The 14,407-nt window shown below is 30.2% G+C and overlaps 1 protein-coding gene and 1 long non-coding RNA gene across 3 annotated transcripts in view; one reads left to right on the top strand and one right to left on the bottom strand.

Moving 5' to 3' along the window:
- LOC124362813 overlaps positions 1-14,407 on the top strand; it is a 650,255-nt gene that overhangs the window by 585,351 nt on the left and 50,497 nt on the right. For both annotated transcript variants that reach the window (XM_046817643.1, XM_046817642.1), the window contains exons 12-17: positions 706-836; positions 2,739-2,827; positions 4,313-4,566; positions 6,081-6,196; positions 6,351-6,458; positions 9,919-10,010. In XM_046817643.1, the coding sequence (XP_046673599.1) occupies positions 706-836; positions 2,739-2,827; positions 4,313-4,566; positions 6,081-6,196; positions 6,351-6,458; positions 9,919-10,010 (790 nt within the window). The remainder of the gene's footprint in view (positions 1-705; positions 837-2,738; positions 2,828-4,312; positions 4,567-6,080; positions 6,197-6,350; positions 6,459-9,918; positions 10,011-14,407) is intronic.
- LOC124362820 overlaps positions 2,533-14,407 on the bottom strand; it is a 35,512-nt gene continuing 23,637 nt past the window's right edge. Inside the window, exon 3 of the long non-coding RNA XR_006922500.1 lies at positions 2,533-2,808. This is a non-coding gene — a long non-coding RNA (uncharacterized LOC124362820). The remainder of the gene's footprint in view (positions 2,809-14,407) is intronic.

Here is a 14,407-nt window from a genome sequence, read left to right as displayed (position 1 = left end):
TGTCTCTATGGTAGATATTTTAAAATTATTTATTTTACAAACATACTAAACGGCTAGAAGACAATGTTTGATAATATAATATCCCATCAATAAAAAATACAAAAGAAATAGCTGGTTTGACGCTTGTTGAAATTTTGGTTTCCTTGAGCCTGTAGACATTTACAGCTTTTTTGTCTTCCATCAGTTTAATTTTTAACTATCACAATTATTTTTATTTTTAAAATTTTAAGTATGAGTTCTCAGATGCTTTTTATTCATTTATATTTTTAAAGTTTCATTTAGTCTAATAACATGTAAATTACTGAAAATTTGTACCACAACTAGATCGTTGATTACCTAAAATTTTAACAATAGTAAATTTTAATACTACTTATGAAACTACTTATTACTTATTTTAATGACTGTAATTCTTGAATAACACTCATAGTCTTAGTCAAATTAATAATGTTATACTAAATTGTATATAGATAATAGAAAATAAGGCACCTATATGAAAAAGTAATTTTATGCAGGTTATACACAATTTCATAACTATTTGTTAAATCTTATTTACTTTCACACAATAGATTTAGTGTTCATGCTTTTTAATGTGCCAACTCACTACTAGTATATTAGAAACAGATGAAAATGTACTTAAATTTAGATGACATTTTTCAAGTTTTAAAATTTAAAAAACGCTAACCTCACATTGGACTACAATTTCAGCCTCCTTTATCCCCGAGAGTAAGAGGAGAACCAGTTCAAACAGTGCCTGTAGTTGCCGTGACAACCCCCATACAAGATAGAACAGAAACGTCGAAACCTATTATAAAGAACACACTGCCTTATTTCAAAACGTAAGTACAGCAGATCTTGAAGACCTATAAATTATATTTATCAGAATCAATACATCACCAGGCAAAATAGTACGAATTTTGTTATCATTATTCTTGGATTTAAAACAAATCATGATGTTGTATGACAACTATCTGTGATAATTTGGATAGCATTGAGGGTCAGTTTCCTAGCTGTTTAAAATTTTCTAAGGTTACCCCTATATTTAAGAAAGGAGACAAGAATTTACCAGAGAACTACCGTCCTATTACAATAGTCCCGATAATTAGTAAAATAATAGAATCCTGTTTAATAAGGCAACTTTTTCAGTATTTTACATCAAACAATTTGATCTATCCTTATCAATTTGGCTTTAGACCAAATCACTCCACTGTAATGGGTGTTGAAGCAATTATTGAGGTTGTATTGAATTGTTTTGAAAATAAGCTGGTGGCTGGAACTACACTGATCGATTTGAGCAAGGCTTTTGACACTGTTAATCACTCTATTTTATGTAAAAAACTTTAATTTTATGGAATAAGGAATTTGGAATTACAATTAATTGAAAGTTATCTAAAAGACAGAGAACAAAAGGTTTATGTTAATAACCGTTCCTCAGAATTCTTAAGTGTAGTTTCAGGGGTACCGCAAAAGGGTACCCTCTGTTTTGGGACCCTTTTTATTTTTAGTATTTATTAATGATTTTAGTATAAATGTACCATGTTTTTCAATGTTATATGCAGATGATACAACCTTGTTATGTTATAATACCGATCCTATTAATGTTAAAACCCAGCTTACAGATTCTCTAGAACAAGCCAAAATCCGGTTCTCTGTAAATAACCTAATGATTAATGAAACTAAGACTGAACATATACTATTCTCACTAAAACATAATATAGACATTTTGTATGATCATTATTTTTATCCTGTCAAGCTGTTGGGTATTTATCTTGACACTAAACTGAGCTGGAATGCACATGTTAACTATCTTTGAAAAAACTATCTAGAGTAACTTGTCTCTTAAGAAAGTTAAGATCATGTGTCAGCTTGGAAACTTTGTTAATGGTCTACTTTGGTCTGTTTCATTCGCAACTCAACTATGGTGTAAGACTCTGGGGTAACTCAAGAGCTATCACTGGTTTATCAGCTTCTGACTCTTGTAGAGCAACTTTTCCTGATCTCAACATCATGACATTGAGTTGCATGTATATATACAGTAATCTGCTACATGTTAAAGAACATTTTGGTATGTTTAATAACCACAGTTTTTATCATAATTATGAGACCAGACAATGCCTTAATTTAGTGACCCCAAATGTTAGGTTGGCCAAGACTCAGAAAAGTTTTAAATTTCAACAGTACATATTGTTTAACAAGTTACCATTAGCAGTAAGGCAATTACCTTGTAATAAATACAAAAGTGTGATATGTAGTTGGTTAAGAAGAAAATGGTTTTATACCACTAAAGAATATTTTAACTTTGATTTTAATGATCTAAGAATTTGAATTTTATTGTAATTTTTAATATACAATTTATGGTTGTAACATTATGAATTAGCTGTATTAACTTGACGAAGCTTATTGTAATTTGTGTTACTTAATAGCCAATAAAGAATCTGAATCTGAATCTTACTTCAGTTACGAAGTTTACAAAATCTGAACATAGTTTAAACAATAACTTATTAAGGATCAATGGTATAAATAAACACAACAAACAATAGTGCAACTATTTAATAACTAACAGTGAACAGTTGAGAACACAACTAATCTGTTCATAAACCCTGTCTCAGCATGGTAAAGTCATATTGAGTAAGTAGAAATATTCACTTTCAAAGTAATTCTTGATTCAAATATTCAGTTTTACTGATGGTAATATATTTACATCTTATTTGCATCTTAAAAGATCTATTTTTATTTTTTAGACGAATAGAACAATCATTATCACCTAGTCACAGAGCGAGAAGAAGAAGTCCTGATCTACGAGTTGCAGACCTAGACAATCAACAAAATGGTAATTTATTCAATTACGAGTTCATATCCACTTACTAGACAACCCTTAGCACCCTCCTTTTAATTAAATGAACTGAAACCAAAGTTTTATTACTTACCAGATCCTAGAAATTTTCCAGGAATTTTTTCCAATTAGTTTTTAGTTTGATTTGTTGTTTTCACAACAGATTGAAATTTAAATAGGGTGATTATAATAAATACTTACCTTTGTATATTAAAAAATTAATGCTAATGACATATTATATTAATATTATTTTACCATTTCATTAACATTCATTATCACTATTAATATATTCAATATTTAACCCATTGGTACTTCCGTTATCATCTAGATGTATTTGTATGTCTGAAATTTCATTAATGTAAATTTATACTAAGTGAGTTTTGCATGCCTCCCTACCACACTTTTTCTTAATTTCTTTAGACATTAAGTGAACTACCACTGATCATTGTTCAGTAACAAGTATTACTCGTGTTAAAAGTTCAGGTTTTCAGGTGTCATTTTAAACCTGGCGTATCGAAATTAGAGTTTCACTATTATCATTACAATATTTTATGAAACACTTTCTTAAATATCACAGTTTATGACAGAGATAAATAAAACACCTTAACTAAAAACATTGCCTTAAGCATTCAAAGAAAGTTATTCTTAATGAAAAATAATTTATTTTGTTAGCTATATTTCTATTGGTTGTCACTTCAAAATACTCTCAATATATAAGACAGTCGTTTTTGGACAGGATGTACTACTTTTAAGAGCTTGGATACTATTTTGAACACCTACTTAAGTTAATAAAAGCTGTTAATAAGCTATTATCGTTTTCATTTAAGTAGCATTTAGCATAATGTGCTGTTCCAAAACATTTTTTTTTCCTAAAAGTACAAACACCCTAAGAACAAATAAAAATATTTTTTTAATTGAGTGCGGTAAATTTGTTGTATCTCAATTCAATTCAAAACCTTATTTATTTCCAAATAAAGAAATTACAGTTCCATAATAGAGTAATATATACTATAGTAATTTTCAAGTATGATTAAAACATTAACATTACTTAAAATATAGGAAAAAAGTACCCACATAGGCAATCCTGTGCGTGGGCACGAGTCGTTGAAAAGATAGGTCGACCCACATTGCCGATAAGTTTTAATCATATATAACTCAGATATGTAGCACACTTAACACACTCACGTACATACATAAATAAATAAACCTAGCTCCCATTACAATAGAGCTAAAAAAAAAGTAATAAGGTAACGGGGCATAGGCTAGTAACAGACATGAGCTTGAAGTAAAAGAAAAAGAAAATCCTATCTGTAATTCAATATGGAGGCTAAAAATATTAACCTAATAAAAATAAAGTACTTGCTACTTATTAACGAACAGCAGTCCGGAGTTGATATCTGAATAAATGTCAAAAAATGTAAGGGGGGTAAATTTAAAAATCCTTGTGTATAGAAATTTAAAACAATATAAACAAACTTTCAGACTTGCTAGCAAGATCAGACTCAGGAAAGACAAACACAGATATGTCAGAAACCTCGACCACGACAGAGGACTATGCGACAGCGACAGAGAACAACTCTGGGACAGACACCAGTTCCAAACTACTGCGGGGAGACTCAGGACCTACCACGACGGCAACCAGTATCGGAGTGCCATCGGCCACAGGGAGTTCCTTTGAAAGTGGCTCCTCTCTCTACAGCCTTGCTCGAGCAGATGCCACAGAGGAGGTCCAGCAGGTAAACCTGCAGCATTACATATGACAACTCCATTTTCCTCAATCTAGAGCTCAATAAGAGCAACACGGCCACTGATAGCTAGGATACTGACGGAAGGCTTGGAAGCGGAATGCACAACCAATTATTAGTATAAAACATAAAGTAACATACAATATAACATTATAAAACTGCATGGTTCATTAATTTATGACATCAAAGGCGAAAATGGAAGGAACATTTCCCGTGCAAGCAACTACAAGACAACAAGCGTAATACTATATTTGAAAATTTGTGTATTTTATGGTTTTTAGTAGATTCTATTGAATTTTCAAGGCTAGAAGGAAGGAATTCCAAGGTTCTATAGCAAACCTTCAGTATGCTTTTGAGGTAACATTTCACAAATTAGCTTCAATAAGTTCAGTGGAGTGTGTATCGCATCTTGTGAGATTTGACACATAATCCACTGATATAGTACACAATTTCCATAGAATTTAGTATTTTGTTTGTGAAAGCGGACAAAAAACATCAAAACATCATCTTTTATATATATTTAAAGTTTCTGTGACTTAATATGTCCAAAAGATTTTGTCTTGTGATAACATCCAAGTGAATTACATTAATTCCAACGATTGGGTATAAAAGGTTGGTTATATGTCATGAGAGTATACCGACTTTACTAATGTGATAATTTTTTAAGTTTTCCGATTTGTGACTGAAATGTGATCATTAACTGTATCACCAATATTTTCAAATTTCTACAGTTTGATCACCAGATTTTTTAAATCCTACAGCAAGCAAGTTTCAATTACGTTCCATACTTCAAGCATCAGCTACATTAACAGAGATGTTTTTAGGAGATGTGAAAGAAACATTGCACTTTTTGTTCATTAATGGTTATGAAACCATGCAAAGCTAAATTGTAAGGGTATCTAAGGGATTTAATAATTTATAGATTCAAAATATAGCTGTACAGTCCTTTTAATTTTCTTTAGAATAATACAGTATGTTGTAGATTGAAAATAATAATAACTTCTTGACATATATACTCCAAAATTCTTAAATTTGTTTTTCCTTTTTCAAATATGTTAAGGCTTTGTGTTTTCTTGAATAACTCATAGATGTCCTAGCAGCGTTCTACAAAAATTACTATCATTAGCTTTGTTTATAGCTCCATTGCCAGTTTGTTGATTGCCATTATGGATATGTAATATTGCATTGATTGTTAGAAGAGATTGTTAGAATGCTCTTGTACATCCTAGTAAAAGTTCTTTCTCAGGAACCATGTAACTCTAAGATCAAACTGAGGAACTCGGTTGATTTGGGTGTGATTCTCTTTGCCAACAAACACTTTGTCTTACATCCTATATATTTTAATATATATTATATATTATTTATATATATATATATGTATATTTTAATTCATATTATTAAAATGGATTATTATAAGTGAAAACACATAGTTTCTAAGTATTTTTATGTATTAAATTCATCATTTTTAAAGACGTACAAATACATGTTTACATTACTTATTTCAGGTGCCTTGTTCACCACCTCCAATTGTTGAGGAAAAAGAAAAGAATAATGAGTTCAGTGAAGAAGTGAGACTGAAAGATGTAGACTCAATAAGTGGGGAAAGCAGTAGCTCTGGCAGGTAACTCTAAGTGCAAGACTGTTTTCTTAACACGTATTTGTTCTTCTTATTAATACACATATTATAAGAATACAAAATTGAAATTGGTATGGTTCAAAGGATTATTGAAAATTAGTTATAGATGCATCAAAAGCTGAGTTAACTAATGTTACAGTTACAGTGTTGATGGAAGCAGTGGAGAAAAACAACTCTCGGACCGAAGTGGTGCCTGCTCTTCTCCTGGGGAGTACGAGTCTCCTGTTGAGGAACATTCAAAATCAAGGTGTGATGCAAAATTTAACTTACTTTGAATTTCTCTCATCACTCTAGTTGCTCTAGTAATTATATTACTGAAGCTTGCATAAGGTCGTTCTTAGCTAATCATCAAGAAAGTTCTTAAGTTTACTCATCATCAGTGTAAGCTCCAAATGTTGGTTAGAAAAGTAATTAATTAGATACATGTGTTTCTTTTTCTTATGCCACATGCAACAAAACGGCTGTAAATTTAAAGTTGAAAACATATTACAGAGAGTATTATTAATGATGTGAATCACTCTTTGACTAACCTCTCCATAGTCACAGAAGGTTTTGGAAAAGATTATAAACAATTTGATTGAATGAACCCTATTGGACAGGCTTATTTTATGGGTTTCTTTAGATTTTTCATCTATCAAGATGAAAGAAATCCCATGTTTTGTTTAAAAAATATTGTTGACAATGGATGATGAATTAAAATATTAACAGGGTTTCAAACATTTGACATCATTATACGTTCCAAAAAACACAACCCATTATTATTATTATTATTATTGTTATTGTTTGTTTTTGCTCATTATATGTTGTGTGTTGGTGGAAAGGATATTGAGCCCCCCACCAAAAAATGTATAAAATTTCTTATATAAAACCAATTGTATGTAAAACAATTCATCTACATGACAATTTATAGCAGTTGGAAGAAGCACAACCATAAGGCTGAATAGTAAGATGCACTACCTTAAAATCCTGTACATACCAGAGAAAGTGAAAGAATTATTTTTACTTGCTTAAGCTTATGTACTAAGTTTTTGAGACCTGCAGAAGAGAATATACTCTAGTCCTCGAAATATAGTGTTCTATTTCTGTAATGTATGAGGATGACAAATATTTAAATTTCTATTAAACTTTCAAAATTCATTTTTTGACAAATGATAAAATAAAAAGGTTTTGTTCTCATTTACCGGTTGAAATAAGAACCTCAAAAAGAAAATGTTCAAGAGAAAGCTCAATTGGCTATCACAGAGACCTTTCTACTCTCTGCAAAGAGTATGCACATCATAAAGGCAAACACAAATATTATGAATTTAATATAAATATTATTATGTATATGTAGTTAACTTTTGTTTTGTTGTGATTAAAGAATAAAGAACATCAGATTTATGGGACATTAATCTAAAAATTGTTTTATGGCATCCCAGAATTCTTGCCTGTGGAAAAACATTTTGCATAATGGATATTAAGATTACGATCTCTTACCAAAGTTCTTTACATCTTATATCACTGATTCTATATTTCATAATAACTAGAGGAGCACCAAAGAAAGTAGCCACCCATCCTTAATAAGCAACCTACTCATCTCACAAATTAAGTGGTACATTGTGTATTAGCTTCTTCTACATGAACACTTAAGACTTCTTCAGATAGGACTTGAGCAGCAGTGTAGTGTTCAGTACCAATATGAACAAATGTTATCTATTTGTGGTTATTGTATTCAAAGAGAATAAAAATGCAAGAAAGAGGTTTTAATAAAAGAAAAAGATCATGTTTGCCTCAGGCTTGTCTTGGAAAATATGAAATAATGTTTTTTTTCAAATTACCAAATATTAAAAATAAAATAATAACTTTTATCTATCACAGCATCTTTGTTCAAAGAAAACAAACTGTTAATTCCACTTATATCTAACAATCCAAAGGCTCCTTCTCCAGTTGGGATGAAACAAGACTTTGGACTACCATGTTTATAAGTGGTGCATTATACAAAACACAGCAGCCATTATTATCAGATTCACTTCTATCCAAATGATTATATCTGTGGAAATCCTAAACAAATATTCTAAAAATGCTGTCTAAAATCAAAATATATTTAAATGAGTCCTCCATTCAAAGTTTACTTACTGTAAAATAAGGGTGTACTTGTAGATTTTTTACCAAATCAACATTGATTTTCTCTTCTTTCTTATTTTCTTAAGTAGGTTCTTTCTACACCAATGCTATTTTAATTGAGGATATTAACCGTTTTTAAGGGAAAGGTTCCAAACCGACTTACAAATATTGTTGACCTCCCTGGGAATCGAACCTGTGACCTCTCGGTTAGAGAGCCGCAGCCTTACCCCTATGCTACGGCGAAGATGAAGGTCAATTTTGAGAGTTTAATCACCACAACTCGATAGTTATAGTACATGTTTTTTTATCTTTACAGGCCACAAGGTATGATATCTTCGGGAAACATGAATAACGAAATGTATCTTCAATTTTTTCAAATAGGTTATTACCTGAATTTTTCTAAGATATATTGAATAAAACTGAAAGCAAAATATCATTTTCCACAGGATTGTGCACGACACAGGCACACTATTATATTATTTATCAGTGGCTGATTGTAAACTTCAAACTTAGATGGGGTGATATAAATGGTGTGATTTATAAAATTCTGTTAGAAAACGGGGAAGACTTTTTGTAAAGGATTACAGGAGGATCTGAAAATGTAAGGAAAAGCGCACCTATAAGATTAATTTTTAAGGACTATGAGTAAAAGGGCTCATGGTTACATTTGTAAAAAAAAGAAAGAAAAATAATTTTATTCCATAACACACAGTTTTACACTCAATCCCCTTAATAACAAAAAATAAAAATTATTTTTAAAAAACTAAAAATAATAATGTTAACATGTTATACTATGTTATGTTGTCCTATGAAAACATAGGACAGTTTAAAAATAAACTGTAAGCTCAATTTGTATGATTATATATGTTTCATAAGTATAAGATTAATACAATTAGAAATGATGTAAGAATAACGCTCTCTAATTTTAACAATTATGTGTTTTTATTATACCACAGTGTTTTGCTTTTGTTAAGTTTAGTATAATTTTATTATTAGTATAGCATATGCTTAATGTTAAAGCATATCATTGGGAATCCCATGTATTAGTCATGTTAATTACATTGTAGGCACCAACTTACAAGAGAGAATATTTGTTTTCTAAAATTACTTTTTTACCTATCCATTGTGTATAGTAAATAATTATTAAATCATGTTTTGTAGATATGAAATTTAAACATAAACTATATCAGAACTTAATGAAATGACTAAAAATGATACGGAAATTTACAAAATGTTAGAAAATGGAAAACAATTTCAATGAGTATTTACAATAAAGAAAGTGATTTGTAAAACCAGCTTAATTATTTCTATTATAAAGTTAAATTTTGGTGCAAAATTAAAATTTCTTCTTTTCTACTTAAAACATAATACAGTGCAAAAAAAGTTTCTTAGTCTAAATCCGACTGATCTTGTATAGATGTATAAATCAATATAGGAATTCAAAACCTTTTATAGGAATTCTTAAAATTTTAAATGGAGTAACCAAGACATTTACCTTGCTAGTGCGCAAAATATTGGAAATATCATATTAAATTGCATACTTATAATTTGAAAAATAAATACAATTTAAATTGTTTTATAATAATAATTCTAATTTTTGTCAGATCGTGGACTGAGGAAGAGAGAACTGAAGCGAAGAGAGGTTTCAAGTTGGAGCTGTCACCTAAAAAGGAGCAAGCATCAAGTGCTCCAGCAGGCAAGCAGATTTTAATGAGCATGTTTTATTGGTGATAGTCAGATTATGGAAGTATGACAAGTTGTCATCTCATTAATTATTTCTTGAAATAATATTTGTAGTTCTTGTAATTTCTTATATGTTTTCTCTAAAAAATTAAACAACAAAATATAGTAAGTAAATTATAGAAGTCTTATATTACTTTTTTGAAGAATAGGATTTATTTTTTAATGTGATTTGGAAGTAAATAAAAAATATTTGTACAAATAAAAAAGGTAATTCTTTAAAAATAACAAACAAAATATGTGTTTGCAAGGTGTTGTGTTTTATATGCAGAATGAGATAAGAATTATTTAGATAGTTATGGTAGTCACCATAGGCATAAAGTGACCAACATTTTTTAGAAGGCACACAAAGCAATAACAGTGGCACATTGAAGAGGCAAGTTTTTTTTTTTTAAATATGTTCAGATGTAACCAAGTACATATTTTATTAAAATACTAACTAATCTATCATATCTGAACACAAAAATTAAACTTACTATACTAATTACAAAATTATTCTTAAATGAGTATTAAGGCTGTTCATTTAAAGCAGGGGTGTCTAACTGGCGGCCCATCATGCCATTTTGTGCGGCCCGCAAAATCTTTTGGACAAAAATATCAAAAATTACTAGAAGTATTTTTTGTTATGAAGCGATCTTTAATTTAATAAATACAAACAATATAAAATTTGTTAATTATTTATTACTGTATCAAAATTAAATATTTACTCATATTTTTAGGTATAAAAAACTTTCAGAAACTATTAACTTCATCAGTTCAACTTGACAAGGCCGAGTTGGGTAATTGTCAGTTGTAGTGTTGCTTGTGAGCCGAGCAATATAATGCTTTTCGCTCCCCACCACTACTGACAGGGCCACACAGAGAGATAGAATACTACTGCGCGTCATAGCTTGCACATGCCGACTCAACACCATGATAGTTTGACTTCTGACACTGCCAGTGTTAGTCACTTGTAACCTTTGTTCTTGTTGAATTGTTTAGTAATATTGTTACTTTCAAAAAAAGCATTTAATTCAAGAATTTTATCCCTAATAATCCTTTTACAAATGTATTTGAATTTTTATTGTAATATATATGATCTGTGAACATTTTGTTCGAGAATTTAATAGAAATTATATTGGAAAAATGAGTTGAACAATAAATGCTGGTACAATAATGAGTATGAAATAAATAAAACTTAAAACTGATAGAGAAAATAGAAGTTAGAGGGAAAGTTTAAAAGTGATTACTTGATTGTTAACAATAATGGAAAGCTGCAGTGTTTGGTGTGCATGAAAGTTGTATTAGTGCCTAAGGAATATAATGTGAGAAGACATTACTCAGCAATGCATGAACATAAGTATGCTATATGTACAAGTGAAAATCTGAGTACTTTAGTTGCAGATTTGAAAACTGCAAACTGCAGGCTTAAACAACAAACTGGTATGTTTAGTAAAATATTGCATCTTTAAACTCATTCTTTGTTTGCATCTTATTAGTATCTCTTGAGCTGGCCAGAGCAAAGAAACATTTTACTGATGACAGTTTAATTAAAAAATGTTCTATTGAAATAGCAAAAGCTTTTGAAGATTCCACAATAGCTGAGGAATTTGAATCAATGACACTTTCATATCAGTTGAAATGGATGAGCAAATAGAAACATCTTTGCTTAGCCAGGTTAAAAAAGCTTATATTTTGCGCTTTGTTTGCCAGTAAGCTTTTAATAGAGTAGAGCCTCAGGTTAAGACTATCCAAATTGTTTATCTCTCCTTACGTTAAAGGGTGGACAGCTCTCTTAGACCAGAATAAGGAGGATATAAGACTAATATTAGGAATGTTGACAGGACATGGCCCTCTAAGGAAGCATCTTATGAAGATAGGCCTTAGCCAGAGTAACGAGTGTAGACTCTGTGGAGAGGAGGACGAGTCAGCAGAGCACATTTGGTTAGATTACCCTGCCATCGTAGAAACTAGGAAAAGATACCTGGGAGCATATCTCCTCAGCCCCAAGGATATCAGAGAACAGGAGCCCTCAAATCTGATTGGATTTTGCAAAAGCCTCATACTTTGAGGGCACAAAATTAAAGTAAGGCGCAAAGGTCCTTTTAGGACTAAGCGCGGGGACAAACTGTCCTTTTCCCTCAAGAAGAAAAAAGAAAAGCTTTTAATATTTGTATGTACTACATTTGAAGACTTCGATAGTAATAGGAGAAACTATTGGAGCTGTGTTCTCTTCATGGAACAACAAAAGGAAAAGACACTTATGAGGCTTTAAAGAAAGCAGTTGACAAAATTGAAGGCTTTGGTAAATGTCCAGCCATTTTTACAGATGGGGCACCAGTAATTGCAGGTAAAAGTTCTGGATTAGTAGGGTTGCTTAGAGAGAATGGAGTAACTAGTCCAAATATCCACCATATTATTCAATTATTCAACAGGAAGTTTTATGAGGAAAATCCTTCAAGCAAAATCAAATTTTTCAACTTATGATTAAAATTATAAATCTGATCGGAGATAAAATCCGTGCACTTTTACTCAGATAACTTTTTTTACAAGAAGCAGAGGTGAGTATGGAGACTTGCTATTGTACAATCATGTAAGGTGGTTGAGTGCAGGAAAGTGAATGGAAAGATTCTTTGCTTTAAGCAAAGACATTCCTGCATTTCTGAATAAATATACGCCATCTGACACCACTTAACTTGAAAAGAAGTTTTAAAGATCCAGAATGTTTTGTCCAATTAGCTATTCTAACAACTTGAAAATCATCTTGACATTTTTAAAATCAAGTCTTCAAGGGAAAAAAATCAATCAATATCAGATTTGCTAAGCATCATCAATGGGTTTCTAAAAGTGCTCAAACAAACATTGCAAAACAAGAACTTGACACATTTTTGTTGCTGTCTTCAGTTAACTGAAGTATTCAAACATAACGATTTTTCTAACTGCAGCTCTCAAATGCAAGAAGTAATCGATGAGTTCAGTACAAGATTTGACGAAATTGAAAATCTCAAAAGAAGTCTCCTGTATTTTAATAATCCTCTTCAACCTACAATTGAAGATCAACCACCTCAACTACAACTTGAACTGTGTGGTATTCAAGCTGACATGTTTCTATCAATGAGACAAGAAAGGGCTCATGATTTTTTTCAAATTACTTCCCCAAGATAGATTTCTAAAATTAAGAGATTTTGGACTGAAAATGTCACTATTGTTTGGAAGTACCTATTTATGTAAAGAGGTACTCTCATCTATGAATTTTATAAAAACCAAAATAGAAGCAAGCTTTCTGATATGTCTATACTTTTCATCTCATGAGTTTGGCTACAATACAAGTAGAGGTGGATATTCCTTCATTGATGAATACAGTTGATCGGATACAATGTTCACACTGATAAATAATATATTTTTTGATTTTTGTTGACATATAAAAATACTAATCACAAAAATATTTTAGCTTAATATCCTCCTTTATTGTGTAAAACAAACACTTGAATAAAAAAATAATAGTTTACTAATTTCTGTTTTCTTTATAAATATACTTAATCTCTTTTTCCTGTTTTATATTTAGAGCATTATTATATAGCCTGTAATCAAGTTCTAGGTTTCATTTTTGGCCCTCGAGCCTCTGTAAGTTGGACACCCCTAAATCTAAAGGAACAATATAGAATCAAGAATTTTTATTGTCTTTAAACACATTGTGCAATTGACAAAGTCAGATTTACAATTTAAAATTTTCTTAATATAAATATTAATTCTCTGTCTAAAGGACAGTTGTCAAATACTTTGTAGTTACCTATAAGGTGATAACAGGTAACAATGTATTTTTTTATAATAATTAAATAAATATATAAATAATCTATATTAAATAATAAATAAATACATATATAAATAATATATACTAAAACTATGATAACAATAACACATACATACACTTAATAGGCCTACACAAACAGAAATAAATAGAATAAAAAACAATATATCCATGTAGTTAAAAATTTATAGTGCAAATATCACAGGCTAAAAAACTATCAACAGAATAAAATACATTCTCTTTTAACCAGCTTTCCACTACTATTTTAAATCTTTTTATAGGTACAGACCAAGCTGTTTCCAGTAATTTGTTAAATAGCTTAATTTTCATATATATGTGGCTGCTTTTACTTTTTTCAAGTTTGACAGAAGGTAAATCATACTTACCTTCTTATGTACTTACTTAGGTAAATCATACTTACTTATATGTTTTTTTTTTCTGGTAAAATAACTATGAATATCTTTTCTAGTTAAAAAATTACATAATGATTCTTTAACATTAACTAAACAACAATAAACATACAAATTTGAAATTGTCATTATTTTTAGTTCATTAAAATTGGTACA

This window comes from Homalodisca vitripennis, chromosome 5, assembly GCF_021130785.1.
Source record: "Homalodisca vitripennis isolate AUS2020 chromosome 5, UT_GWSS_2.1, whole genome shotgun sequence".
In the NCBI taxonomy this organism is placed as follows: Eukaryota; Metazoa; Arthropoda; class Insecta; order Hemiptera; family Cicadellidae; genus Homalodisca; species Homalodisca vitripennis.
This window is presented reverse-complemented; position numbering and strand designations above follow the sequence as displayed.